General features: G+C 39.8%; 1 protein-coding gene across 1 annotated transcript; it reads left to right on the top strand.

Annotated features, from left to right (window-relative positions):
* The first annotated feature begins 1,480 nt into the window (after nucleotides 1-1,480).
* PWP1 (PWP1 homolog, endonuclein) lies at nucleotides 1,481-25,000 on the top strand. Its single transcript, XM_045553021.1, has 15 exons — nucleotides 1,481-1,703; nucleotides 4,081-4,139; nucleotides 4,270-4,454; nucleotides 7,965-8,050; nucleotides 8,799-8,895; nucleotides 12,299-12,409; nucleotides 13,298-13,428; nucleotides 14,278-14,339; nucleotides 16,787-16,883; nucleotides 17,935-17,996; nucleotides 19,855-19,966; nucleotides 21,527-21,617; nucleotides 21,717-21,838; nucleotides 22,736-22,841; nucleotides 24,033-25,000. Exons 1-15 carry the CDS (start codon nucleotides 1,632-1,634, stop codon nucleotides 24,140-24,142), a joined length of 1,503 nt encoding a protein of 500 aa, XP_045408977.1. The 5' UTR covers nucleotides 1,481-1,631; the 3' UTR covers nucleotides 24,143-25,000.
* The last annotated feature ends 1,539 nt before the right edge of the window (nucleotides 25,001-26,539 follow it).

The raw sequence follows: 26,539 nt of genomic DNA, 5'->3' as shown, positions 1-26,539 counted from the left end.
AAAGCGAAGGATCTGTTTAGAGAAACAGAGCACTGGAAGAGGCCTTAGTAAACACATAATCTGCCTCCCCAACAATGAGCAATTTACTCCTGAAAGGATCCCTCCTCAGGCTGGTAGAAGGCCAAGGGTATTAGGCTTAGTGTAGAGTTGGTAATAGAACTACCTGTATTATGACAAAGCGATTGCAAAGACAAAAATTAAAATTAAAATAAAATAAAAAAGAACTACTTGTAGTTCTATCAGTTCCTAACCATGTGTGTGATCTCAGGGTAGTAAGGTATTTAACCACTGGAACCTCTAACTTCATCTTTAAAATAAAGATAATTCTTGAACATATTTCATCAGTGTTGTGAGAAACAAGTAAAATGCTGTATGTAAAAATAAACTTGTTGCAAAAATGTCCACAAATTGACCCCACAGTGGACCCCTCCCTTTTGACAATGCAACTGTGGAAGACTTATCTTTGCCACCACTTTTTCTCCATGGCGGTCACTCTCCTGTTCCTTTTGTTTGCCTGTCTCAGAAGTGGGCATGTTGAAGATCAGAGAGGGCAAATAACCCAGATAGGGTCACACAGCCAAGAAGCCAAGAAAGATCAAAATTCAGATCTTTCTGGGATGCTAGGTTAAGACTTTCCATTCTAAAGTCTCCCAGCCACTGATATTTTCCAATAGGTGACTCTGACCTTAGCTACGAAGCATAACATGGTAGCCGGGTATCTGGATTCACACTGTCTGGGCTCATATCCTAGCTACACCACTTACTAGCAGCGTGACCTCGGGAAAGTTCATCACTTCCCCATGTGTAAATGGAAATCAGACGTCCCACATAGGGTTAAGAAGTAACCACATCAACATAAGGCACTTACAATGGTGCCTTCAACCTAACAAGCACTTTGTGTTTGCCAATGCTACAATCATTACTGCATACTTGGTAAACAATAGGTGAGAAATGTTTTAAGGTGAGAAAGTAACATTCAAGAACGCAGACCAGGTGCAGTGGCGCCTGCCTGTAGTCCCAGCCACTTGGAAGGCTGAGGCAGGAGGAGGCTTGAACCTCGGAGTTTGAAGTTGCTGTGAGATATGATGAGACCACTGCACTCTAGGCTGGGCAACAGAGTGAGACTCTGTCTCAAAAAAAAAAAAAAAAAAGGAACGAAATATAATGGTGGAATTCCCTTGAAATGACAAGTTTATTTTGGAGAAATCTTAAAAAAAAAACAACCCACAAACCCACAAAACTCTACCATTTGTCAGCTTTAAGTCTATGGAACTGCGGCAAAATAAAGGTGGAACTTTGCCTCTAACTAACCCCCACAGTACCAAATAGTTTCTGTGCCTCTAGCAGACCCCATTACAAGCGATCCCAAAAAGCCTTTTCATCCTACTTGACCCAGCACAGTCCACCCCACGTGGACTCCTCGCCCCGCTGCTTCCGCTTCAATCGTTTCTCCACCCCTTTCCCCTTCGGCGCCCCCCAGTGACGTCAGAAGCGGGCGCCGACACTGCAGCAGCAAGTGTCCGCGCCTGCGCTCTGCCCTGGCGGCGGCCTGGGGCGGACTCCCGAGCGTGACTGCTACCGGAGTGGCTGCGGCCGGGTCTGTAGCCTGACAGGTCCTTAAGCCGAGGACCATGAACCGCAGCCGCCAGGTGACATGCGTGGCCTGGGTCCGCTGCGGCGTGGCCAAAGAGACGCCAGACAAGGTGAGGCCTGGTCGCTGGGAGAGAGCGGGAGCGGCTTCTTCACGGCATGCGGGGTCAGCCCCGCCTGGGGACCCTGGACCCGGAACGCTGGGCCTCGGCCAGCCTAGTACGACTTGCTGCGGGGAGGCCGGCTCTGGCCCGATTGTCGTGACTAGAGCTCGGCTCGGGGCGTCTGGATCTCCTGGGCCTGGGCAGTCAGGGGCCGCGCCCTTCACCGCACCTACCCCCAAGCCCAGCCCCACCCCCAAATTCGCACGCACGTGGACTTCGCGGACTGGAAAAGGGGGGTGTGGTGGGCTGCTGCTTTGGTTGAGACATACCCCAAAAGGCTTTTTGGCAGCACCACAGCTTCCTTCCCATCCCAGTGCATTTTCAGGCGTAACTGGGAAGGGAGCACAGCTGGGAAAACTCCGCTTTCCGCTCCTGTGCTCGGTGTTCGACGGAGTAAGGATGAATGTGGTGTAGAAAAACGGGTGTGCAGGCTAAGATGTCGTGAGGCTGGAAGTTGAATTAGGAGTTTTTGGACGTAATCCAAGTGAGATGATGATGGCAGTGGGGATGAGAGGTAAATGTGACACGTAATGAAAAACCTACAGGAGTTGGAGACTAAGTCTAACAGGTGACGGTTACTTAAGTAATTTATTACTCAAATTCTAAGTGCTTTCTGCATGCCAGGCATCGTTCGGGGTCCTGGGATAGTCACGAACAAAACAGGAAAGTCCCTGCCTTTGTGGAGTTGACATACTCACTTATGGTATGTCAGTGGGAGTGAGTGCTATTAAAGAAGTAAAGGGGGTGATTTGAATGTAATTGATTGGGGCAATGACGACAGAGATAGATAAGGTGATAGCTGTGTGAGTAGACTGGCATGGAGTTAACAGTAATGAGGGATTGGAATAGTCCCAATAGTTTTAAATTCCGCAAGGGCACGGACTGTTTCATTCACCACTGTTTCTTCAGTGTTTGGCTAACAGTAGGCACTAAATATTTATTTGTAGAATAGGGACAGAAAATTATTTCATATTAAAAATTGTTGAAGGAGGAAACAGTTGTTATTAAAAAGGGACATATATCCTTTGAAATACTTAAAGACAGTGATTTCTACATGAGTCTACTCATTGAAAACACTTGGGCAGCTTCAGAAATAACTGATGCCTGTGTTCCACTCCTGAGTATTGTGATTTAATTAGTCTGGAGTGTAGCCTAAAATCTTTAAAAGATCCCCTAGATGATTCTAATGTGCAGACAAGTTTGGGAACCACTGCTTGAAGAGTTTATAGGAAGAAGAGATTGAACTTATTTTATGAAATCCCAGAAGGGAAAACTTAGACCAGTAAGAAATATTGAACAAATAAGTATCTTTTAATTAAACTTGAAATAACCTTTAGCTGGTGTGGTGGCTCGTGCCTGTAGTCCCAGTTACTTGGGAGGCTGATGTGTGAAGTTGGGCATCTCAGACCAGCCTGGTTGATATAGCAAGAGACCCCCCATCTGTTTAAAAAACAAAACAAAACTTTAATCCTTTAATTTCTGGAGCTGTCCTACACTGAAAAGTCATTCTCAAGAGGATTTCCATGTTACTAGAGGCACTTTAGTAGAAATTGGGTGATTGATCATCAGTCATTAAGCATTGCTGCCATGGGCCAGGCATTAAACTATGTGCTTAGACAGTTCAGTTTCTGTCTTCAAGGAACTAACAGTTTAGTAATGATGGGGTGTTTTAAAGGTACTGAAGTATTGTTTGGTGAGGGAATGTCAGTTTTGAAGTAGAGAGAGTGACTTCAGTTTTGAATTTGTTAATATTCGGATAAAGGATGTTCAAGTGAGAAGTCTTACAGGCAGTCGGGGGAATGGAACTGGAGTATAAGATGAGAAGGGAAATTTTGGAGTAATCAGTTCAGAGGTGGTAATTTTAGTCTTGAGAATGAATGAGTTTTACAAAGATGTGAGCCTAATGAAGGACTACTTAGCAGTGATAATAGGGAAAAGAGCAGAGAACCAATGCAATGGTGGTTTGTTAAGAAATGAATGTCCACAGGGAAGAGAGGGAGAGGTGCTCTAGAAGGAGCCTGAGATAGAAGAAAACCAGATGCACTGCCATAGAGCCACTTTACAAAAATCAATTTTGGACTTTTGTTTGTTTTAAAGACAGAGAGGTAGAGTAGAATGAGCATGGTTTTTGAGTAGTTTCAAGGTGGGAAGGGATCTTAATTATAAAGACCTGTAAAAACTCCCTTTCTGTTAAATATAGAAGAGTCTAGATTGATGTTTGATTCTTATCTTGAAGTTATATTACACTTGTTTGCAAACTTCTTTTTAATTGAAAAACTTCTGATTTCCTTAAACATATTGTAATGAAATGTTTGCTCTCTTATAGGTAGAGCTAAGTAAAGAAGAAGTAAAACGTCTCATTGCTGAAGCAAAGGAAAAATTGCAGTAAGTTTAGGAATGTTGATGTCTGTAGTAAAGTCCAAATAAAGTATATATCTTAATGATGACGAGGTGGTCTTGTTATTGAAGGTGCCATTTGAGTGATTTTTTTTTCCTTGTGTTTTCATTCCCACAGAGAAGAAGGTGGCAGTGATGAAGAGGAGCCAGGCAATCCTTCAGAAGATGGCATGCAGAGTGCACGCACCCAGGCTCGACCAAGGGAGCCCTTGGAGGATGGTGACCCAGAGGATGACAGGACACTAGATGATGATGAGCTGGCTGAGTACGACTTAGATAAATATGATGAGGAGGGTGACCCAGGTTAGAATTCATTCACTTCTACTGGTTTGTAATTACAAGCTCAATGCATTAGATCATGCTTGTGGTGTTCCAGAGGTTTACTCTGAGATTTTATTGTCCTTGACATCAATTAAATAGTCTAGTTCAAGACTTAGAGAACATCTTTCCTAAGCCAGTTTGGAAGATAAGCTCTAACTCACTAATCTAAGCTGTAAATCCGAGATCTAGAAAAAAATAATATTGTATATTTTATTGCATATATCAGGAATAATCTGTAACCCACTTATGAGTTTTTGTGTGCAATTTGAGTGTACTTGAACTTATATCTGTATACCTTTTCCTCCAATGCAATGAATTTTTTCAGAGTACAGTAGTCCCCCCATCTGCTTTCCAGTTTTCAGTTACCCGCGGTCAACCTCGGTCTGGAAATAGTTGACTACAGTACAGTATTTTGAGAGAGACCACATTCACACAACTTTTATTACAGTGTATCTTTATAATTGTTATATTTTATTATTGTTGTTAATCTCTTACTGTGCCTAATTTATAAATTAAACTTTCTCATAGGTATGTGTATACATAGGAAAAAAACGTAGTGTGTATATAGTTCAGTACTATCCATGGTTTCAGGCATCCACCGGGAGTCTTGGAATGCATTCCCCAAGGATAAGTAAGGATATGTGCATTTTGAGACACTGTTGTTGGAGATAATCATAATAGAAGACTAGAATCACAGGTGGGAAGAGAGAAAGGAGGTAGAGCAGAAGGCAGATTAGGAGAAGTTCATGTAGAAAGCCTTGGGGGGAATAAAGTGAGCTAGGAAGAAAGCTATGCATATTCTCTTCTGGGAAAAGGAGCTGGCAAAAGCTGGAGGAGCTCGCTTGCTTGTCTTCTGGACATGCTTGTCCAGTGCTGCCCTGGGTGGCACTAACCTCCAGTCTTGGGGTTTGAGAAATAGGCATTCAGCTTTAGCACACTGAGCAGGTTAAATAAGTTATTTATTTAACTTACAAATTCCAGTTAGTCTGCATCTCTTGGACCTGGTGGGAATCCGACAGCTAAAATCAGCAACTCCCAAATCATAAAATCAGGAAGTGTAGATGATCTGACACAAAAAATTAACTCTTGATACTAATGTTATCTGCAACAAAGCAAAATCACAGCCATATCACTGATGGTTACAATACTACATAAGCAAGTCTTGTTGCGATTATAATCAGGCACTAAAAAATGTCCTTATCTATTAAGAGTATCATATTGAAAAGTTGAGGAAAATATTATGTTCTCTAGGATTTGCTTTAAGTCCAGAGATGGGAGAAGAGGGAGGGTAGAAAAAACAACATTGAGAAAATATTAATTGTCAAAGCTAGGTGATACAAGGTTCATTATGCCCTCTCTACTTTTGTTTGTGTTTGAAAATTTCCATAATACAAAGTTTTTTAAAAAATGGCTTGATAGTGGGCACAGTGGGCTATTTGGAAGAGCAGTCAGTATCGTTGGCATGTTTGAAGAATAGGTCATGGAGATGTGGTGTGTGTTGGGCACAGGAAAATCAGTAAATAATGGACAGGTAAGGAGAAACAAGGAAGTAGGTTCTGAGTGGAGACAGAATTGACCACAGTAGTCAGGGTGAAAATTAGCAGCCTTGGCCTGGATGCCTCAAACGGGGCGTGTTTGAGCATTGTAGACAACATTATGGAGTTAGAACTGAGCCAAATGAGAGGAAAATTTAGTGTAATGTGGCAATCTATAGGAAGTTTTCAGTGTCGAAGCAATATTGAGCTTGACCTAATGTGTACGATGGGGAGAGGAAACAGCCTGGATAAAGACGGAAAGTGGGGGAAATGCTGAACGTTTTGATCTATGTGCGTGAAGCACAGAGAAGATGGATGGGGAGTTGGTAGAATGTCTAGAAAAACTAGCTGGGTCCCAGAGAGGTTAGAATACCAGGCTTAGGAGTCTCTGTGTCCTCTGTGCAGAGGAAAATCATTAAAAGTTTCTGAGCATGGGACACATGATAATTGGATATGAACTTTAGAAGTCAACGCAGGCAGCAGTGGAGAATGGGTTGGGAGATAGGGTGAACTTCTCCCTGGAGGAGCAGGAGACTTAAGATGAATTGGGCCACACTGCTTCATTTGACCACCCTTAAAAAATAAAAAAATTAAAAAAAAGAATTAGGCCAGAAGCAGTGAGGGCCTGGCTTGGGACACTAGGAATGAGGAGAAGGGCATGGAAAAAAGAGATTACTGAGGTAGCTGGGAGTTTTGCATCATACTCATAGATGGCTTTCTTCCAGAATTGGTACCCCTACTTTTCATCATCACTGGTATGCCTCTTTTCCTCTAGACAAGAAGTAACCCTGACTTTTTTGCTCCGTCTACATCAAATTTTATTGTCATTTATCCATTTTTCCATCTAGATGATCATTCCTCCTTATTCCTCATTTCCCTGGCCATCTCTCCTATGCACTACTGCTGACCTCATTTTTCTTTATGGGCAGTACTGAGAACATATTACCTCCACTTACCAGTGGCACACAGCTGGTAAAAGATGATGCTGAGGTTTGAACATTCTCTGGCTCTTCTTTTCAGTGTACTTCACTAGGTGCAGTCCAGCAAAGGATAGTTGTTCCCAGTGGACTTTGGGTTGTGGGCCCTAGCCTTGTTAGGGACAGAGTGCCGTGGGAATACAGAGAAAGGAAGAGCTAACTCAGCCTGAAGAGATGGCATTCAGAATTAGTTTTCTCATACAATAGAAATTCCCTTCTCTGTTGTATATCAGACATTTAAGACCCATCAGTACTGCCTTCTTAAAGTAGCTTTCTCTAACAGTTCAGGGTATCTTCCTTTTCCTGAATGATGTTACTCTGCATCTACTCTGTCACACTGTGCCATGAAAGAATAATTCCGTTTTCAAGTAAGTTTAGTGAAAAGGGTACACAGTATTTCGTTTTTCAGATTTTTAAGGCATATTAGCATATCAACAGTTCTGAGAGTGCATGCAATAAAGCAACCTGGTTAACTTTGTGAAATACATCATTTCTCAATTTTATTTGACCAGGCAACCCTTGTTTATTCTGTGTTGATTTCAGTGTTTCAGGGTCATTTTATTTCCAGGTTCTCAAGGCTGCCTCTCTGTAGCACCTTCAATCATGATTGCAAGGAGCAAGCTAGAGAATGTGAAGAGAGTTCTAATATTTGCTAAAAGGGTTTAATTCCCTGATTTACTTCTTTTCCATTGGAAGATTGTGAATTCCAAGACTATCAGAAATGCCTTCCATCCAGACCAGTAATGAGAGTTAAAAGAAACAAACAAACAAAAAAAAACCATAAAAAGAAATGCCTTCCATAGGTCAACTATAAATGGCTTTTAAATTCCTGTTTATTATTATGCAGTTTCCTTTCCCAATCGTGGATGATCCAGAGTGAGTTATGAAATAGATGGTTGGATCCAAGTCCAAAGATGGGTGTTTTAGAAAAAATGTTTTTGTCAAGATGATTATTCATTTCAATTTATGAATTCTTACAGATGCGGAGACTCTTGGTGAATCTCTCTTGGGTCTTACGGTCTATGGGAGTAACGATCAAGATCCTTACGTTACTCTGAAAGATACAGTAAATATTTATATCACTTTTCTAATTGTGTTTCCTTTTTTTTTAATTAAAAAAAAATTTTTTTAGAGACAGGATCTTGCTCTGTCATCCAGACTAGAGTGCAGTGGCGTAATCATAGCTTACTGTAACCTTTTTTAAAAATTTTTAAATGTTTTTAATAAGGGGTGGGGGGAGTGAGGTTCAATGTCTTTCTTTTTTTTTTTTTTTCTCACTCTGTTGCCCTGGGTAGAGTGCAGTGGCATCATCGTAGCTCACGGCAACATCAAGCTCCTTGGCTCAGCCTCCTGAGTAGCTGGGACTATCAGTGCACGCCACGACATCCAGCTAATTTTTCTGTTTTTAGTAGAGATTGGGGCTCGCTCTTGCTCAGGCTGGTCTCGAACTCTTGAGTTCAAGCAGTCCTCCTGCCTCGGCCTCCCAGAGTGCTAGGATTACAGGCAGGTGTGAGCTACCACCTGTAACCTTGAACTTGCTTGAGTCCTCCCGCCTCAGCCTCCTAGTAGCTGGGACTACAGGTGCACACCACCATGCCTAGCTAATTTTTAAATTTTTTATAGAGACTGAGTCTCATTGTTTTGCCCAGGCTGGTCTCAAACTCCTAGTCTCAGGCGGTCCTCCCACCTTGGTCTCCCAAAGCTCTGGGATTACAGGCATGAGCTACTGCGCCGGGCTAATTATGCTCTTAAGTGTTTGGGAAACCTTACTGGATATCTACTTCTAGCCAATGACTTCTTTTCTCTCTACTTAGGAACAATATGAACGTGAAGATTTCTTGATTAAGCCCAGTGACAATCTTATAGTTTGTGGCCGAGCTGAACAGGACCAGTGCAATTTAGAGGTGCATGGTAAGTGAATTAAATCCCTTACTAAAAGGTTTTCTAAGTGACATTAAAATAATAACAGTAATAGTTACTGTTAGGATCCTGTTGTACCTCATTTAAATTGGTTATATAGTTAAATTCTGCACAGCCTACAATTTACTGGTTATTGTTCTGGGCACGTGTAGTTGGATATATCACTTTCGTACCCAACTTTGTTTTATGGAAGTAGGTCCCCTGGAAACTTCTTATAGGGGTTTTTAATCTTTTTTTGGTGGGGGGGGGGACAGTCTCACTCTTGCCGTCATCATAGCTTACCACAACCTCAAACTCCTGGGCTCAAGCGATCCTCCTGCCTCAGCCTCACTAGTGGCTGGGACTACCGGCACACACACCACCACACCCAGCTAATTTTTCTATTTTTAGTAGAGACCAGCTCTTGCTCCAGCTGGTCTGGAACTCCTAAGCTCAAGTGATCCTCCTGTCTCTGCCTCCCAGAGTGCTAGGGTTACAGGTATGAGCCACCATTCCCAGCTTAATCTTTTATTTAAACACGTTTGCCAGTTTTTTGCTTCTTCCCCCCAATGTAAAAAACATGAAAGTAAAACTATATATAAAATATAAGAAAAACATATAATCCTGTTACCCTGAGGTAATAATTTGCCACCCTGGTTTTTCACTCCTAGTCTTTTTTTCTTGGCCACTTTTTCTTTACATAGACTATACTAGATAGGATTTTATCCTGCTTTTTTATAGTTATTTCAGATATTTCCCCTTTGCAAAACATTTTTATTTTCTTCATACTAATTTCTCTTTTGGAATCAAAACATCTTGGTCACCTTTCCCACTTCAGGGAATGTTTGCACCAAAGCCAGAGGTGAATGCTTTGCAGTAATCTGAAATAGGCATGAAAATATGAATTTTTAAATCATATTTTTTAATGTTGATATTTATTAATTTAATAAACATTAATTGAATGATTTGCCTTACTTTGGTATTTTTTATATAAAATCTATTTCATTTTTTATATGCTAAAATAGACTTCTAAGATATGTGGAATATACTCTGCAGATTTTCCCTGTTGTTTTTCTTGCCCGCTTCTCTGTGCACATATCCTCAGACAAGTCCATCCTTGCCCAGGTACCTTCCACTCCTCGCAATCTTCTCTTCATCTGTCTTAAAACTTTGAAGATTTAAAGAGATTATTGGGTTGATAAGGCCTTTTATTATAGGAGAGACACAGTTGTACAGTTTGAAAAAATAAAAGGCTTAATGTTTATTGCTGTCTTCTAGGTTGCTTCATCACTGGTCCCATTGATTAGCTCGGATTTGTGTAACTCTTCAGAATCCTTAAGGCTGCCTGTGGGAAGCCTATAGATTAGGCCCATTTTATCCCATGGCTCATTGTCATCTATTTTTGAAGTCATTCTTAAAAAGGCTTTAAATAGCAGGCACTTTAATATGAAGTTATACTCTTTAACTCTTGGTATCTTAGAACTTTTACATATTTTGAATGAAAACCATTTGGTGTTAATTTGCTTTTTAAGACTAATTTCAGGCTGGACACGGTGGCTAACGCCTATTATCCTAGCACTCTGGAAGGCCAAGGCAGGAGGATCACTTGAGGTCAGGAGTTTGAGACCAGCCTGAGCAAGAGCGAGACCCTGTCTCTACTGAAAATGGAAAGAAATTAGCTAGACAACTAAAAATATATAGAAAAAATTAGCCGGGCATGGTGGCGCATGCCTGTAGTCCCAGCTACTTGGGAGTTTGAGGCAGAAGGATTGCTTGAGCCCAGGAGTTTGAGGTTGCTGTGAGCTAGGCTGACACCATGGCACTCTAGCCCCGGCAACAGAGCAAGACTCTGTCTCAAAAAAAAAAAAAAAAGTACTAATTCTCATTTCAGGAAGTTGAAACCCTGTTACAATTTGTCTTGATTTTTATGCATTCTCATCTGAGAACTTATAATCATTCCTTTGAATTCAATGAGGATCAGAGAGGAGTTGAGAAAGAAGTGAAATAAAGCAATTTTATTTCTACTTCCTTCTAAGTTAGATCATTATAGATGTACTTTATTACTTTGGTTTGGAGGGAATCTTTGAACTGCCCAGCATATCTATTGAAGAATAATTTCAAAATTATATTCTAAATATGAATATTGATCTCTCATGGTTAAAGGAGGGTACGTTTTCAATTATTACCAACTTTATTTAAAATGTAAGCCAAGTACATTGAACGTGGTTGAGGTTTTTGCAGGACCACAACCTAATCATTTTGAATATGCATTCTCATCATAGTCCAGTCTGATAGAACATCACATGGAATCTGCTAATCCCAAAATCTATCCCAGAAGCAGAGGTCTGAGGAATTTAAAAAAAAAATGCTTATTTTATCATTTACTTCTATCTTAATAAAAAGTATACTGAGGAGGGGAATTCTGACTTTTGGGCTGTATTTTGTCAGTGTTTCACTGTATAATTTTTAGAAGACTTCTTAGGCTAGTTGTGGTGGCTCACGCTTGTGATCCTAATACTCTGGGAGGCAGAGGCAAGAGGATCACTTGACCCCAGGAGTTTGAGGTTGCAGTGAGCTGTCCTGACACTACTGCACTCTAGCCAAGGTGACAGAGTAAGACTCTGTCTCAAAAAAAATAAAAAAATCTTAGTCATAGATTTTAACAATATTTTTGTTCTTTTACATCATGACCATGAAAAAATAAAAAAACATTATAACCGTGAATGTTAAAGGGCTAATTCTGTTAGTTGCTATATTCCAAAAGGGTGTCCTCAAGAGCTTTCTTTACAGTGTTGGCCTTCATAAAGTTTTTTTTTTTTTTTTTTTGAGACAGGGTCTCACTCTTGTCACCCAGGCTAGAGTGCAGTGGCCTCATCACAGCTCACTGCAACCTTAAACTCCTGGCCTCAAGCAATCCTCCTACCTCAGCCTCCCAGAGTGTTAGGAATACAGGAGTGAGCCACCACACCTAGCCCATAAACTTTTTTAAATATTAAAGAAGAATAATTTTTGACAAGCATTTAGATTTCTATATATAGATTCCCTCCAGTGCTGTTTTATGTTTGTTCTTTTTTCCTTATAATCAGCTAGATCTTTAGAAGATAAAGTAAGTACTTATGAGTGTTTGTTTTCTATAATGAATGACCTAGACAACAGGACCATTTATCTGGCAAGCATGCAGGTGGAGTGTCTGTCAGTGTTCATGTTCCTTTTTGGGACATGATACATGGTGGGAATAGATTAGGCAGATTGTCACCTAGCAATAATGACTTTGGAATCTCCTTTTAATGTCATCACATGTGTCTCACTGTAAGCATTATGGCTCCTATTGGTTTAATAGTCTACTTTTGGGTGGGAAGTGATTTCTGATGACTCTTGTTCTGATGCAATAAAGTCCCTTTTCCCAATCTTTCAGTTTACAATCAAGAAGAAGACTCTTTTTATGTGCACCATGATATACTCTTGTCTGCATATCCTCTGAGTGTGGAATGGCTGAATTTTGATCCTAGCCCAGATGATTCTACTGGTAATTGAAAAACTTAAGGTTGCTCAATGGTTACTAGTCCTGTATGTTTTTTTCTAGCTACTTAAATTCTGTGTTCTCTTGAATGGTTTCAGAATTGTTGCTGATATTTTATGAAGCTACTGTCATTTATGAAGTTACAGTTATGTAGTTCTTAACACACTATCACTTAATTGTTTGGGGTCTGTATATCTCTAGACTTGAGAGAGGCTAAGGAGGTAGCTACTCCACTGCAGCTGAAGGACAGGGCCTGAAAGCCTTTTGGACTGTGGAACTGTTAAGGTCCCATAAAGACCCCGTATAAAATGGTGTGATGTGTCTCATGTTACCAGCTTGAGTTCGGTGGCATAATCTGTTTTACAAAACATCAGATAAAACTGAAGTGAAGAGACTTGGCACAAATAATTAGGTTCTCACATAAGTCTTTTTAACCACATCTGCACACTATTAGTTGCCCTTTTCTGTACTTCTTAGTAAACACTGATAATACTGACATCTTACATCTTGTTTGCAAAGCTTGTTCACATTCTGACCTGATCTTCATGCCCGTCATACCCCATGAGAGGAAGGGAAAGGGGTTATTCTCACTATGTAAGTGAGGATGCTGGGGCCAAGAGATTGACTCTTTGTTATTCAAATTGTGATTCAAAGACTAACAGCCCAGCATTGGCATCATCTGTGAACTGGCTGAAGTTCAGACTTGGGGCCCACCCAAGACCGCCCGAAATTTGCATCTTAACAATATTCACGTGATGCGTATGCATACAGAAGTTTCAGAAGCACTACTCTAAACCATTACTTAGTTAATCTACAACGTAATGTATTTGATTAGAAATTATATGTCTTTTTTTTCTTTTTTTATAATCATAAGTGCATTGTTTCTTCCTGTAGGAAATTATATTGCTGTGGGAAACATGACCCCCGTTATTGAAGTGTGGGACCTTGATATAGTGGACTCTTTAGAACCAGTATTCACTCTTGGAAGTAAGCTTTCAAAAAAGAAGAAAAAGAAAGGAAAGAAGGTAAAGAAGTTAACAGATATTTAAACTCTAATGACAAATGGAAATAAGTGTACAGGGGAGTAGGGGCATGGGATGCGGGTGGGAGAGTGAAGAACATATACTTTTCCAACAAGATATTCTTGGTGAAACAGGACAGGTGGTTATGAAGTTACTGCAATGTCTAGTTTCAAAAAGTCTATCCAAGGAAAACTTATTTCTGATTGTGTAAAACCTCCATTGACATGTTATTCTTTATTACACGAGTTCAAAATTAGTGTATTAGTATGAATAGCTACCATATATGAAAGACTCTCAAGTTACAGTCTTCCTTCACATATTCTAGATATTCATACTAATATACTAGTTTTGCACTTTTAAAAAATTTCTAATTAGCCTTTAATGTGTTGAATTCTAAATATCTGTATTAATTGCTGTAGCTTTTTAAACTGGTAGGTTTTTGGGGTGATGATGAACAATATTAATATTTGTAGAATTATAGTACCTAGAGATTAAGAACTGCCATAGCTGGGCTCAGTAGCACACACCTGTAGCTCCAGCAGCTTGGGAGGCTGAGTCGGGAGCACTGCTTGAGTCTAGGAGTTTAAGACCAGCTTGGGCAACATAGTGAGGCCCTGTCTCCAAAAAACTGAATAAATAAAAATAAAAGGGCTACTATAGTTTCTTCCCTGTAAAGAATATTTATCATGGATATCTAAAGTAACAGGGATTTAAAGTTTATTTCTTTAGTTCTTCAGGCAAGTTTAATAATATCAAAAAATAATCTTAAGGTTTAAAGAATCTTGCAAATTAACATATCAATTTAATAATGGAGGACTTTAAAACAAAAAGTAATTAAAACAATTATTACAGAGTTCCTCAACAGAAGGGCATACTGATGCTGTCCTTGACCTTTCATGGAATAAGCTAATCAGGTAAAAAGAAATGACATTTGAACAATTGTAAAAGACTGTCACCATGTGGTCTTACCTCATGCCTACACCGTACTCTCTGCTTCATGTGTTGTGGGCCTTTGTGTCCATCCTGTCTTCCTTCCCTGCAGTCCACGTTGCCTGCGGGGAGGGGCTCTGCTGTCTGTATCTTTGCGTCCCCCACACCACCTGCCAGCTCTTCACTGTAGGTGCTCGTTACACGTTGGTGACCAAGTACCCTCCTCTCTACCACCACGGGGGAAAAACAGTGTATACTGCAGTGCGGCTGCTACAGTAGGATGTGTTTCTTCCCAGAAGACTTTTTATTAACTCCATTTAGTTTTCACACCTCATCCACATTCTTTTATTCTTTTTTCTTTGTTATGGCAAAATATACATAACATAAAGTTTATCACTTTAACCACTATTAAGTATACAGTTCAGTAGCATTCAATACAGTCACATTGTTATGCAGCCATCACCATCATCCATCTCCAGAACCTTTCCATCTTCCCAAACCGAAACTGTGTACCCTTTAAACACTAACTCCTCATTCCCCGCTCCTCCAGCCCCTGACAGCCACCATTCTACTTTCTGTCTCTGAATTTGACTATTCTAAGTACCTTATGTGAGTGGAATCATACAGTATTTGTATCTTTATGGTTGGCTTATTTCACTTAGCATAGCATCTTCAAATTCATCCATGTTGTAATATGTGTCAGAGTTTCCTTCTCTTTTGAAGCTGAATAATAATACTCTTTATATACCATATTGTGTTATCCATTCATCCATCAGTGGACACTTGGGTTGCTTCCGCCTTTTGGCTACCGGAAATAATGGTGCTGTGAACATGGGTGTACAAATACCTCTTCAAGTCCCCCTGGGTTATGTACTCAGAATTGTTCTTGTTGGATCTTATAGTAATTCTATTTTTATTTTATTTTTCTTTGGAGACAGTCTTGCTCTGTCGCCCGGACTGGAGTGCAGTGGCATGATCATAGCTCACTGCAACCTCAAACTCCTGGGTTCAAGTCATCCTCCTGCCTCAGCCTCCCAAGTAGCTGGGACTACAGGCACATGCCACCACGCCTGGCTAATTTTTTCTGTTTTTCAAAGAGACAGGGTCTCATTCTTGCTCAGGCTTGTCTCAAACTCCTGACCTCAAGCAATCCTCCTCCCTCGGTCTCCTAGAGTACTAGGATTATAGGTGCGAGCCACCATACCTGGCCCTGTTTTTAATTTTTTGAGGAACCACCATACTATTTTCTGTAGTGGTTGCACCATTTTACAATCCCACCAGCAGTGCTCACACAAGGGTTCCAATTTCTCCATACTCTCCCAACATTTGTTATTTCCTATTTTTTTGATAACAGCCATCCTAATGGGTATGGAGTGGTATCTCATTGTAGTTTTAATTTGCATTTCTTAATGATTAGTGATGGTGAGCATCTTTGTGCTTATTTGCCATTTGTATGTCTTCTTTGGAAGAAATGTTTATTCAGGTCCTTTGCCCATTTTTTAATTGTAGTGTTTGTTGAGTTGGTGTTTGCATAAATTCTGGATAGTAACCCCTTATCGTATACATGATTTGCAAATATTTCTCCCATTCTGTGGGTTGTCTTTTCACTTTCTTGGTGTCATTATTTGCAGCACAGCTTTTTCATATCGGTGATATCTTATTTCTTTTGTTGTTGTAAGAAACCATTGCCTAGAGGTCATGAACATTAACATCTATGTTTTTTTCTGATAGTTTTCTAGTATTAGCTCTTACATTTAAGTCTGTGATCCATTTTGAGTTTTCTGTGTGTCTGATGTAATGAAGGGGTCCGTCTTCATTCTTTTGCTTGAGGACATTCAGTTATCACTGAACCGTTTGTTGAAAAGACTGTTCTTTTCACCACTGAACATTATTGTCTTGGCACCCTTGTGAAAAACCCTTGTAAATGTACAGGTTCATTTCTGGACTCTTAATTCTGTTCCATTAATCTGTATGTCTGTCCTTATTATACCAGTACCACATTTTTGTGATTACTGTAGCTTTCAGTAAGTTTTGAAATCAGGAAGTATGAGCTTTCCAACTTTGCTGTTCTTTTTCAGTATTATTTTGGTTATTCTGAGTCCTTTGCATTTCCATATGAATTTTAGAATCAGCTGGGATTTTGAAAGGGATTGGTTGAATCTGTACATCAGTTTGTAGCTCAATCTGTACATGTAGTGTTTCCATATTAACAAAATCGTCTTAAAGTACACGAACATGGTGTCTTTCCACTTTCTTAGATACTCTTTTTTGACAATCTTTGGTAATTTCAGTATATAGGTCTTACATTTCTTTTGTTAACTTTATTCCTAAGTATTTTATTCTTCATGTTACTGTAAATGCAATTCTTTTCTTATATTTAATGCTTTTGGTTTTTTAAAAGATTAGCTGATTTGATTCTTATCTTTCTCAGAAATGTGTTGGCAAGTGCATCAGCTGACAATACTGTAATTCTGTGGGATATGTCCTTGGGGAAACCAGCAGCTAGCCTCGCCGTACACACAGACAAGGTATGGTGACTTAGTGGATCAAAGGGATTCTAAAAAATCTGGGACAAATATTGGCCAAAAATAATCCCAAACATTTATATATGGCTTTTTATGTAATTTTATATGGCTTACAAAGCACTTTGACATATTCTGTCATTGGATTTTCACAAAGCCCTCTGTGATGGGTATAATACCCATCTTAGAGATGCAAAAATGGATGCAGAAAGGTATGACTGGGAACAGTAGTACCCTGTAACATTTTTACAGAGGCTCCTAAAAAAGGATGGGATGGAGGGAGGGGGTCAGTCACAATGATTTTAAAGAGTCTAGCAGTTCCATTACTACAGCATGCCTCAGGGGTCTAATTGACTAATGCACCTTTTGGGACTTCTGGGGCACGTGGAGTTGTCCAGATATGTTTGGTCACTTCCCTTTTTCTCCCCCAAATATCCTTTAACATTTAAGGAACAATAAGTATTCTGCCAAACACAGTTTGGGGAATGCTGCATTGTGTCTTTAAGTGCCAGTCTTTACTTGGGAATACAGTTTGCCCTTTTGATTATGAAATACATTTATGTTTCTTCAAATACTACTGAATTTGGCCGGGCGCGGTGGCTCACACCTGTAATCCTAGCCCTCTGGGAGGCCGAGGCGGGTGGATCCCTACAGGTCAGGAGTTCGAGACCGGCCTGAGCGAGACCCCATCTCTACTAAAAATGGAAAGAAATTATCTGGCCAACTAAAAATATATATACAAAAAAAATTAGCCGGGCATGGTGGCACATGCTTGTAGTCCCAGCTACTCGGGAGGCTGAGGCAGTAGGATCGCTTAAGCCCAGGAGTTTGAGGTTGCTGTGAGCTAGGCTGACCCACGGCACTCACTCTAGCCCGGGCAACAAAGTGAGACTCTGTCTCAAAAAAAAAAAAAAAAAAAAAAAAAACACAAATACTACTGAATTTCAAAGGGAAAAATTTACAGAAACACTGCCAAACTTGTTCTTGCCACATATTAGGTAATTTTTACCAAGAGTAACTAAACACAGATCTCTTCATTTATGTTTCCTCCCTTTAGGTCCAGACTCTTCAGTTTCATCCATTTGAAGCACAGACTCTGATTTCTGGATCATATGATAAGTAAGAAAGCCCATCAGGAATTACTGCTGCTCTGTTTTTATCCTCTGGAACTAATTCAAAAGAATACCACTTAATATCCACACAAGGCCAGGCATGATGGCTCATGACTGTAACCCTAACACTGTGGGAGGCCGAGGCAGAAGGATTGGGTTGAGGCCAGGAGTTCCAGAACAGCCTGGCCAACATAGCAAGACCTCATCTCTCAAAAAATAGAAAATTAGGCCAGGTGCGATGGCTCTCACCTGTAATACTAGCACTCTGGGAGGCCGAGGCTGGAGGATTGCTCGAGGTCAGGAGTTCGAGACCAGCCTGAGCAAGAGCGAGACCCCATCTCTACTAAAAAAGGAAGAAATTAGCTAACTAAAAATATATAGAAAGGAAAGTAGCCAGGCATGGTGGCACATGCCTGTGGTCCCAGCTACTTGGGAGGCTGAGGCAGAAGGATTGCTTGAGCCCAGGAGTTTGAGGTTGCTGTGAACTAGGCTGATGCCATGACACTCTATCCTGGGCAAGAGAGTGAGACTCTGTCTCAAAAAAAAAAAAAAAAAAAATTAGCCAGCCATGGTGGGCACATACTGTAGTCCCAGCTACTCAGGAAGCTGAAGTGGGAGTATCACTTGAGCCCAGGAGTTGGAGGTTACAGTGAGCCATGACAACACTATTGCCCCCTAGCCTGGGCAACAGAGCAAGATTCTATCTCAAAAAAAAAAAAAAAAATACCCAGACAGAATATATTACTGAAGTCACCTACATGTTTAAATTGTTAGCACTATTTATTTTTCCTTTTCAATTCTGGTCCTTTGAGTCTGTAAAGAAACATGGTTTTCTGTCATAATAATGTAATTATAGAACTAGAAGCTGCTTTGATTTTGAGGGTGTATGAGTATAGCTATTGCTGTGAAACAAACCATCCCAAAATTGAGTGGCTTAAATAAGCACTTATTTCTTACACCCCTGTGAGGTTGAGCTAATCTAGGCTGGATTCAGCTGATAGCTCTGCTAACATGGGTGTGTCCAGGCTGGGCCAGAGACCTGTGGCTCTCCTGGTGGTTCACATCCTCCTGGTCCCAGCAGGCCAGCCCACACCTGTTTCTCAGGGCACAGTCAGAAGCACAGCAGGGATACCAAGACCTCCTGAGACCTAGCCTAGAACTAGTACACTTCTGTCTTGTTCTCTTGGCTAAAACTGGTCACATGGAGCAGGGGGATGGACTCTGACTTTATGGGAAGAATTCTCATGTCACATGACACAGGGCACAGATACAGGGAGAAGTGAAGAATTGGGGCCACTACAGTTAACTATAGGGTTGTTTCCATTTATGTCTGTGCTCCTTTTTTACAGACTGGGTCTGAAGGTGGGAGAGACAGCTAGTAGAAGCTGAAACCAATTTCTTATCCTTTTGAGGAATGATATGTTTACATTTTTAGTTGTGATTCATACAACATTATAATAGTGTTTCTGTCCCTTGGTTCCGCCAACATAATAACCTGGTTATGGACTGTAAGTGTGGCTACGATGTGAGTTATCTGGTTCTGAGCTTGACCAGGGAAGGGGACATTAGACATTGTCCTGGACTTCTGGAAATAGGATTCATCTTGTAAGTGGAAGATTTGACCTGGAGAAGGTCAAGAGCACTGTGCCATCAGAGTCACCAATGCCATCAAGCGTTAGGACCAGAATCTACCAATTAGTGAAACTCAATTCTTTTTTTTTCTACTTTATTTTAGAACCTTAAAACAGCCTTTAACTGAATTTTGACTTCACAATGCTAATTTATTACCATTTTGTTTTATGTAAACTTAAAACATACAGGAGAATCGGACGCTTAAAACTCTCGTTTTGTCTGAATGTGTCTAGGTCAGTGGCTTTGTATGACTGCCGAAGTCCAGATGAAAGCCATCGAATGTGGCGATTCAGTGGGCAGATTGAGAGAGTGACTTGGAATCACTTTTCACCTTGTCATTTTTTGGTAATAGTATACATGTGACTGTTGTGCTTTTCTAAGTTACTAACAACTTATTTTTCTTTAATTCCATGGTAGAGACAATCTCTGAGAAGTTTTTCCTGTATTAACAGTGTGAAACTTGCATTTATGGTTAAAAAAATAAGGTTTTTTCTTAAACAGAATGGCAGCCACAAAAAATTAGTTAACATGTAAATGGTCTTGCCAATTGCCAACCATTCCAAAGTATGCCACATATTATTTTATGTTTTTAATGGTTAAATCAAACATATTCTTTTATATAAATCCTCATACTCTAGTACGAGGAGCTCTAGTGATGAGAATGCCAGCCTATTTAATAGCTGTCTCCCAAATTAGGGAAAACAATGTAAGACCTTTCTGTAAATGCCCTTATTGTCTGTAGGATAATGATTTTCCAGGTAGCATCACAAAATTCCACTGACAGTTCAATACATAGAGAAATAAAATCCCAACTTTCATCCAGAAGGGAAGATATAAGAAATCCATGTTTCCTAGTTTTCCTAAAGTAAGTATGTAGTGCTTTGCAAAAGAGGGAAAGAGTTTCTAAAAAATAACTTTTATAAAAGATGTGGACAGTTTTAACAAGGTTCCTGAAGTAATGATTCTGAGACACTTAGTGTCAACTCTGCATCCTTATTAGAGGCAATGCTGTTCCCGGCCAAGCTGCCTGAAGCCAGATTCCATTTTACAGTTGTCAGGAATGAAGTTCCAGTTATATCTGCATGTTGTACTTGGGCTCTCGGCAGTCAGGCATACAGATTTCCTAAAGTTATTTGCTAACAAATGGTCATAGATACTAAAATCACAAATATTTAGGGAAGTGGAAGATAAAATGGTTCACCTTCTCCCTCCAGTCTCAAAGGAAGAGACCACCCTCCTCCTCCCCAGCCCAGCCTTCAAGCCTCCTCGGTTGTCCTTCCCTTATCCTTTTTTCTTATACTGGTTATTGCCCTTGGCCTGTATACAGGCTCAGGTCTCTCTCCCATCCTTGACTCTATGTCTGTCTCTTAATTCCTTCATTTCCTTTCCCTTTTTTGATTATATGACAACCCTCTCTAATCGGCCATTCTGTCCTTATCTGATTGAATTTCTCTGCTTCCATAGTGCCAGTGTTGCTCTTCCTTGACACTCTTCCTTATTCCCTCCCTTTCTGACCCACTGCTGTGGGCTCCTCAGCCTGCACCTGGGGTAGCTGTGCTCACCAGGTCACTGCTCTTCTAACTTTACACTCCCAGGTGTATCCCCTGTGTTCTCGTGGATGTAACGCTCACATCTGCCTCCACATCCTAACCCCGTTCCCTGCTGCTCACCATAGCTTCATGCTCATAGCCAGCGGCCTAACAGACATGTCAACTGAATTAGTCCATGTGGGTGCAAACTCAGCTCCTCCAAAAGTAAATTCTTTATGTCCATGTCAACTTCTAGTAATTAGCTCCGCCAGTAAGTCAGATACATAGCTGATTTTTACTATGACTTATACTTTTTACCCACTGCTGAAGTTTATTGTCATGTAGCATGATCTTGCCCATCTTTTACTCTTTCCAGGCCAGTACAGATGATGGCTTTGTATATAATTTGGATGCACGTTCAGATAAGCCAATTTTTACACTTAATGCCCACAATGATGAAATCTCTGGTGAGCAAGAATAGTGTTTCTTCTATTTTTATTAACTTAGGATGAAATAAGTCTATATTTTAAAGTGAGATTCTCTGAACTAATCTTATCTTCCTCTAGGTCTTGATCTAAGCAGTCAAATCAAGGGCTGTCTTGTGACTGCTTCAGCAGACAAATATGTGAAGATCTGGGACATCTTAGGAGATAGGCCAAGTCTAGTTCATTCTAGGGACATGAAAATGGTAAGAATTTCCCTGGGCGTCTTTGTTTTTTCTGTTTCTGACCTTGTCTTCCTCTGGGACTATTGTTTGTCTTTCTCTGGGAATCACTGCATTAACGAATATGGATGTGTTAAGGGAGTTCATTTTGAGCTTAAGTCATCAAATTTGGTGGGAGTTTTCTGATTTGGGACAGTTTGGGGGAATTCAGTGACTATCTGTTCTTTTCTAACCCACATCATTAACAGTTGGTTGGTAAGACCAAGAAGGAATAGAACACTGCACAGCTCTTCAAAATCATATGTTTATGTGTGTGTATATATAAAAATGGAAAGGCAGGTTACAGAATCAATTGTTATAGGACCATCCCATGCTTACGTTTAAATGCCTAATTGCTTAAATTTAAATCTAGCAGATTATATTCCAGAAAATGAACAGTGGTTATCTTGCTGAGAGATTTTTATATTTTTTTGTTCATATTTTCTATAATGCATATGTATTATCTATTACTACAATTATAAAAAAGAAAACATTAAAAGTTTTAAAAAGACTTATTAGTGACCTCTGGTATCGTTGTCATTGTTTTAAGGAGAGCTAATATTTCTGGGAATATATAGCAGATTAGATTTATTAAGGAATCTCTAATAGAATGATACTGAAGATGAGAGACCTGAGTGGTCAGAACATGCACATGTCCCCATGGAATGGCCATCATGCTGAACTTGTCCGGCTTCATAGGGCGGTAATATCCCTTGCAACTTGACCATTAGCTACATTTGCAGTGGGCTTGAAAGAGACACTGGTGAGTTGGTTTTAAGTAAACATTTTAAGTCATAGGTTCTTAGAGGTAAGAGTAGGGTCTAGACCTTAGGGCTCTCTGAAAAGATCAAAATCACTGACTTACTGTTCTTTTCTCTTCAGGGAGTTCTCTTCTGTTCTTCATGTTGCCCGGATTTGCCATTTATTTATGCCTTTGGAGGTCAGAAAGAAGGGCTTCGGGTCTGGGATATAAGCACAGTCTCGTCAGGTGAGAATCTTTAGCACCTGTTCTTTTTGAATGAATTCTGTAAGGACTAACACAGAATGTGTGTGACTTGAATACATCAGGTAGAGAGCAAAGGTAGTATGGTCTGCGTAGGAAACAGATAAGATCAAATGTAATTTGGAAATGTTCATGTTCACAAATAAGTTTGTCTTCATACTTTAAGTGTAGATCATTTAAAAAATATATTTCCATATTCAGAGAATTATGCAATTAAAATTTTTAAATTGAAAGATCTTCTGAGAAAGCTGGAAGAAAATGTAGCATGGTCTCAAAGAATGGCCTTTTCCCTTACTATTGTGAATAAGTCTGTCCTTTTCTCAACTACTTTGTTTTGTTTTTTTTTTTTTTTTGAGACAGACTCTCACTGTGTTGCCAGGGCTAGAGTGCTGTGGCGTCAGCCTAGCTCACAACCTCAAACTCCTGGGCTCAAGCAATCCTCCTGCCTCAGCCTCCCGAGTAGCTGGGACTACAGAGGCATGTGCCACCATGCCTGGCTAATTTTTATATATTTTTTTTTAGCTGTCCATATAATTTCTTTCTATTTTTAGTAGAGACGGGGTCTCGCTCTTGCTCAGGCTGGTCTCGAACTCCTGAGCTCAAACGATCTGCCCGCCTAGGCCTCCCAGAGTGCTAGGATTACAGGCGTGAGCCACTGTGTCCGTCCTTCTCAACTACTTTCTATACAATCCAGCTTTCCTGAGGGTGCTACTCCCCTCCCTTCAGGGGATCCTGGCTGTTTGTAGTACACTGGACTACCTGAAAGTAATAAATAAACAGATAATATGTCCCCACTGTATAATTCCTGATTTCTTTCTGGGTTATTCTTGGGGGTGGGGTGTGTAAAAAATGTATACTAAATCCAAAAAGTTCTATGCTGGTCATGATATAGGGGGAAACAATCAGCAGTAGAATGAGGGAAGGATAGTCACTGTTATAAAGGATGGGACATCTGTTATTAAGGTAGATTAGATAAGTCTTATAGCAAAAAAAGTAAAGTACAAAAAAAATTGGACCATTTTTTAAAATGATTTACTTCATCCAGAACATGAACTTTGAGTTTTTTTACTTATTTTCCCATTTATAAAGTACTACTTAAATATATTTTCATAAGCAAAATTTCTACCCCAGAGTAGAGAACCTTATTGCTCACTTTCTTCACTGTTTGTGTTTTAGTAAATGAAGCATTTGGAAGACGAGAGAGGCTTGTTCTCGGCAATGCAAGAAATTCATCTGTTAGTGGCCCTTTTGGGAGCAGGAGCTCAGATACACCAATGGAGTCTTAATGAAGATCACATAATTTCCTGTTTTGTTAACCTTAACTGAGAGTTTTAAACAGCTGGCCTAAGACTTCCTTCCTACTGCCTGACATTCCTTTCTGCAACTGTGGTGATACAGACAGAGCCAGTCTTTGTGATTGCATTTCAAACAGGTGACGTATAGGGCTCTTGTTGCATTTCTTAAAAAGAATAAAAAAGATTTTAAAAAGTTAATTCCTTAAACATGGCATCTGTCACAGGTAATCTAGGTCTGTAAAATAGGTAGTAATTTAGAGTTTTAAGAGGGGAAAATCCTGTGGTCTTAAAAGATGAGTAAACCTGGGCCTGGAAAGGTTGTGGTTTGGCACAGGAGGCCATGAACAGAGGCAGGTACCCCAGAAACTCCACTTTCCTAACTGTTCTCAAATCAGTGCTCATGATTTAGAAGCATTCCCAGTGCTACTCGTAGAATTTGGTAAGTAAATTAAAAGTGACATGCAGTGTCATCAAGGAGTAGAGAGAGACCATTCATTCATTTATTCTCAAAATAATACCTATTCTGTGCCTAGCACTATTCAGGGCATGGGGAGATTCAATGTCAATAAGAAAATCTTTCCACCTAACAAGGGATGATTCCAATTAAAGTCTTCCTATTAAGTATGAATTTTAGCAGGTATTAATAGTTTGATTTATGAGACCCAACCCTAACTTGGTAGAAGAGTTACCAGTTCATGAGCCATTAATATTTCCTGTATAATTCATGAATGTGACTTCATTTTAGTGTTAATATTACAGAATGTCATTGGTGTAGCAGTTTGAGTTCACCCAAACCTCTCTTTCTACAAGACAGATGTGTGAATTAAAGAGATTAAAAAATGGAGTAACTATTTTGGTTCTTTTTGTTTTGATTTGGCTTTTATATATAAAAACAAGCTCCAAATCACTAAAAATTATTTATTAATAACAGAGGGAGGCCTTACAGGTTTAAACTCAATAATTTTCTCTCAATCAAGGGTGTCCAAATAGGGATGGAAGCGATCAAACTCTCACTCGTTGCTGATGATATGATATCTGGAAAACCCCAAGGATTCAACCAAGAGACTCCTGGAATTGATAAACGAATTCAGTAAAGTCTCAGGATACAAAATCAATACACACAAATCAGAGGCATTCATATATGCCAATAACAGTCAAACGGAGAACCAAATTAAGGACTCAATATCCTTCACAATAACAACAAAGAAAATAAAATACCTAGGAATATATTTAACTAGAGAGGTAAAGGACTGCTACAGGGAGCACTACGAAACACTGAGGAAGGAAATCGCAGAGCATGTAAACAGTTGGAAAACCATACCATGCTCGTGGATTGGAAGACTCAACATTGTTAAAATGTCTATACTACTGAAAATGATCTACAGATTCAATGCAATCCCTATTAAATTACCAACATCATTTTTCACAGATATAGAAAAAATAATTTTACGCTTTGTATGGAACCAGAGAAGACCCCATTTAGCAAAAGCAATTTTAGGCAATAAGAACAAAATGGGAGGTATTAATTTACCAGACTTCAAACTATACTACAAGGCTGTGGTTATTAAAACTGTATGGTATTGGCACAAGTGCAGGGACATAGACCAGTGGAACAGAACAGAAAATCCAGATATAAAACCATCCTCATATAGCCATCTAATCTTTGACAAAGCAGACAAAAACATACTCTGGGGAAAAGAATCCATATTCAATAAATGGTGTTGGGAAAACTGGATAGCCACACGTAGAAGACTGAAAGAGGACCCACACCTTTCACCTCTCACAAAAATCAAATCACGGTGGATAACAGACTTAAACCTTAGGTGTGAAACTATTAGAATTCTAGAAGAAAACGTGGGAAAGACTCTTATAGACATTGGCCTAGGCAAAGAATTTATGAAGAAGACCCCCAAAAGCAATCACAGCAACAACAAAAATAAATAGGGCCTGATTAAATTAAAAAGCTTCTGCACAGCCAAAGAAACAATCACGAGAGCAAACAGACAACCTATAGAATGGGAAAAAATTTTTGCATGCTACACATCAATAAAGCACTGATAACTAGAATCTACTTAGAACTCAGGAAAATCAGCAAGAAAAAAATCAAACAACCCTATCAGAAAGTTGGCAAAGGACATGAATAGAAATTTTTCAAAAGAAGATAGAAGAATGGCCAACAAACATATGAAAAATGCTCAGCATCTCTAATCATCAGGGAAATGCAAATCAAAACCACAATGAGATATCACTTAACTCCAGTGAGAATGGCCTTTATGAAAGAGTCCCAAAACAATAAATGTTGGCGTGGATGCAGACAGACAGGAACACTCATACACTGCTGGTGGGACTGCAAACTAGTGCAACCTCTGTGGAAAGCAATAATGGAGA

The sequence above is a fragment of the Lemur catta genome, chromosome 6, assembly GCF_020740605.2.
Source record: "Lemur catta isolate mLemCat1 chromosome 6, mLemCat1.pri, whole genome shotgun sequence".
In the NCBI taxonomy this organism is placed as follows: Eukaryota; Metazoa; Chordata; class Mammalia; order Primates; family Lemuridae; genus Lemur; species Lemur catta.
The sequence above is the reverse complement of the archived record's forward strand: the minus strand, read 5'-3'. Positions and strand labels throughout refer to the sequence as shown.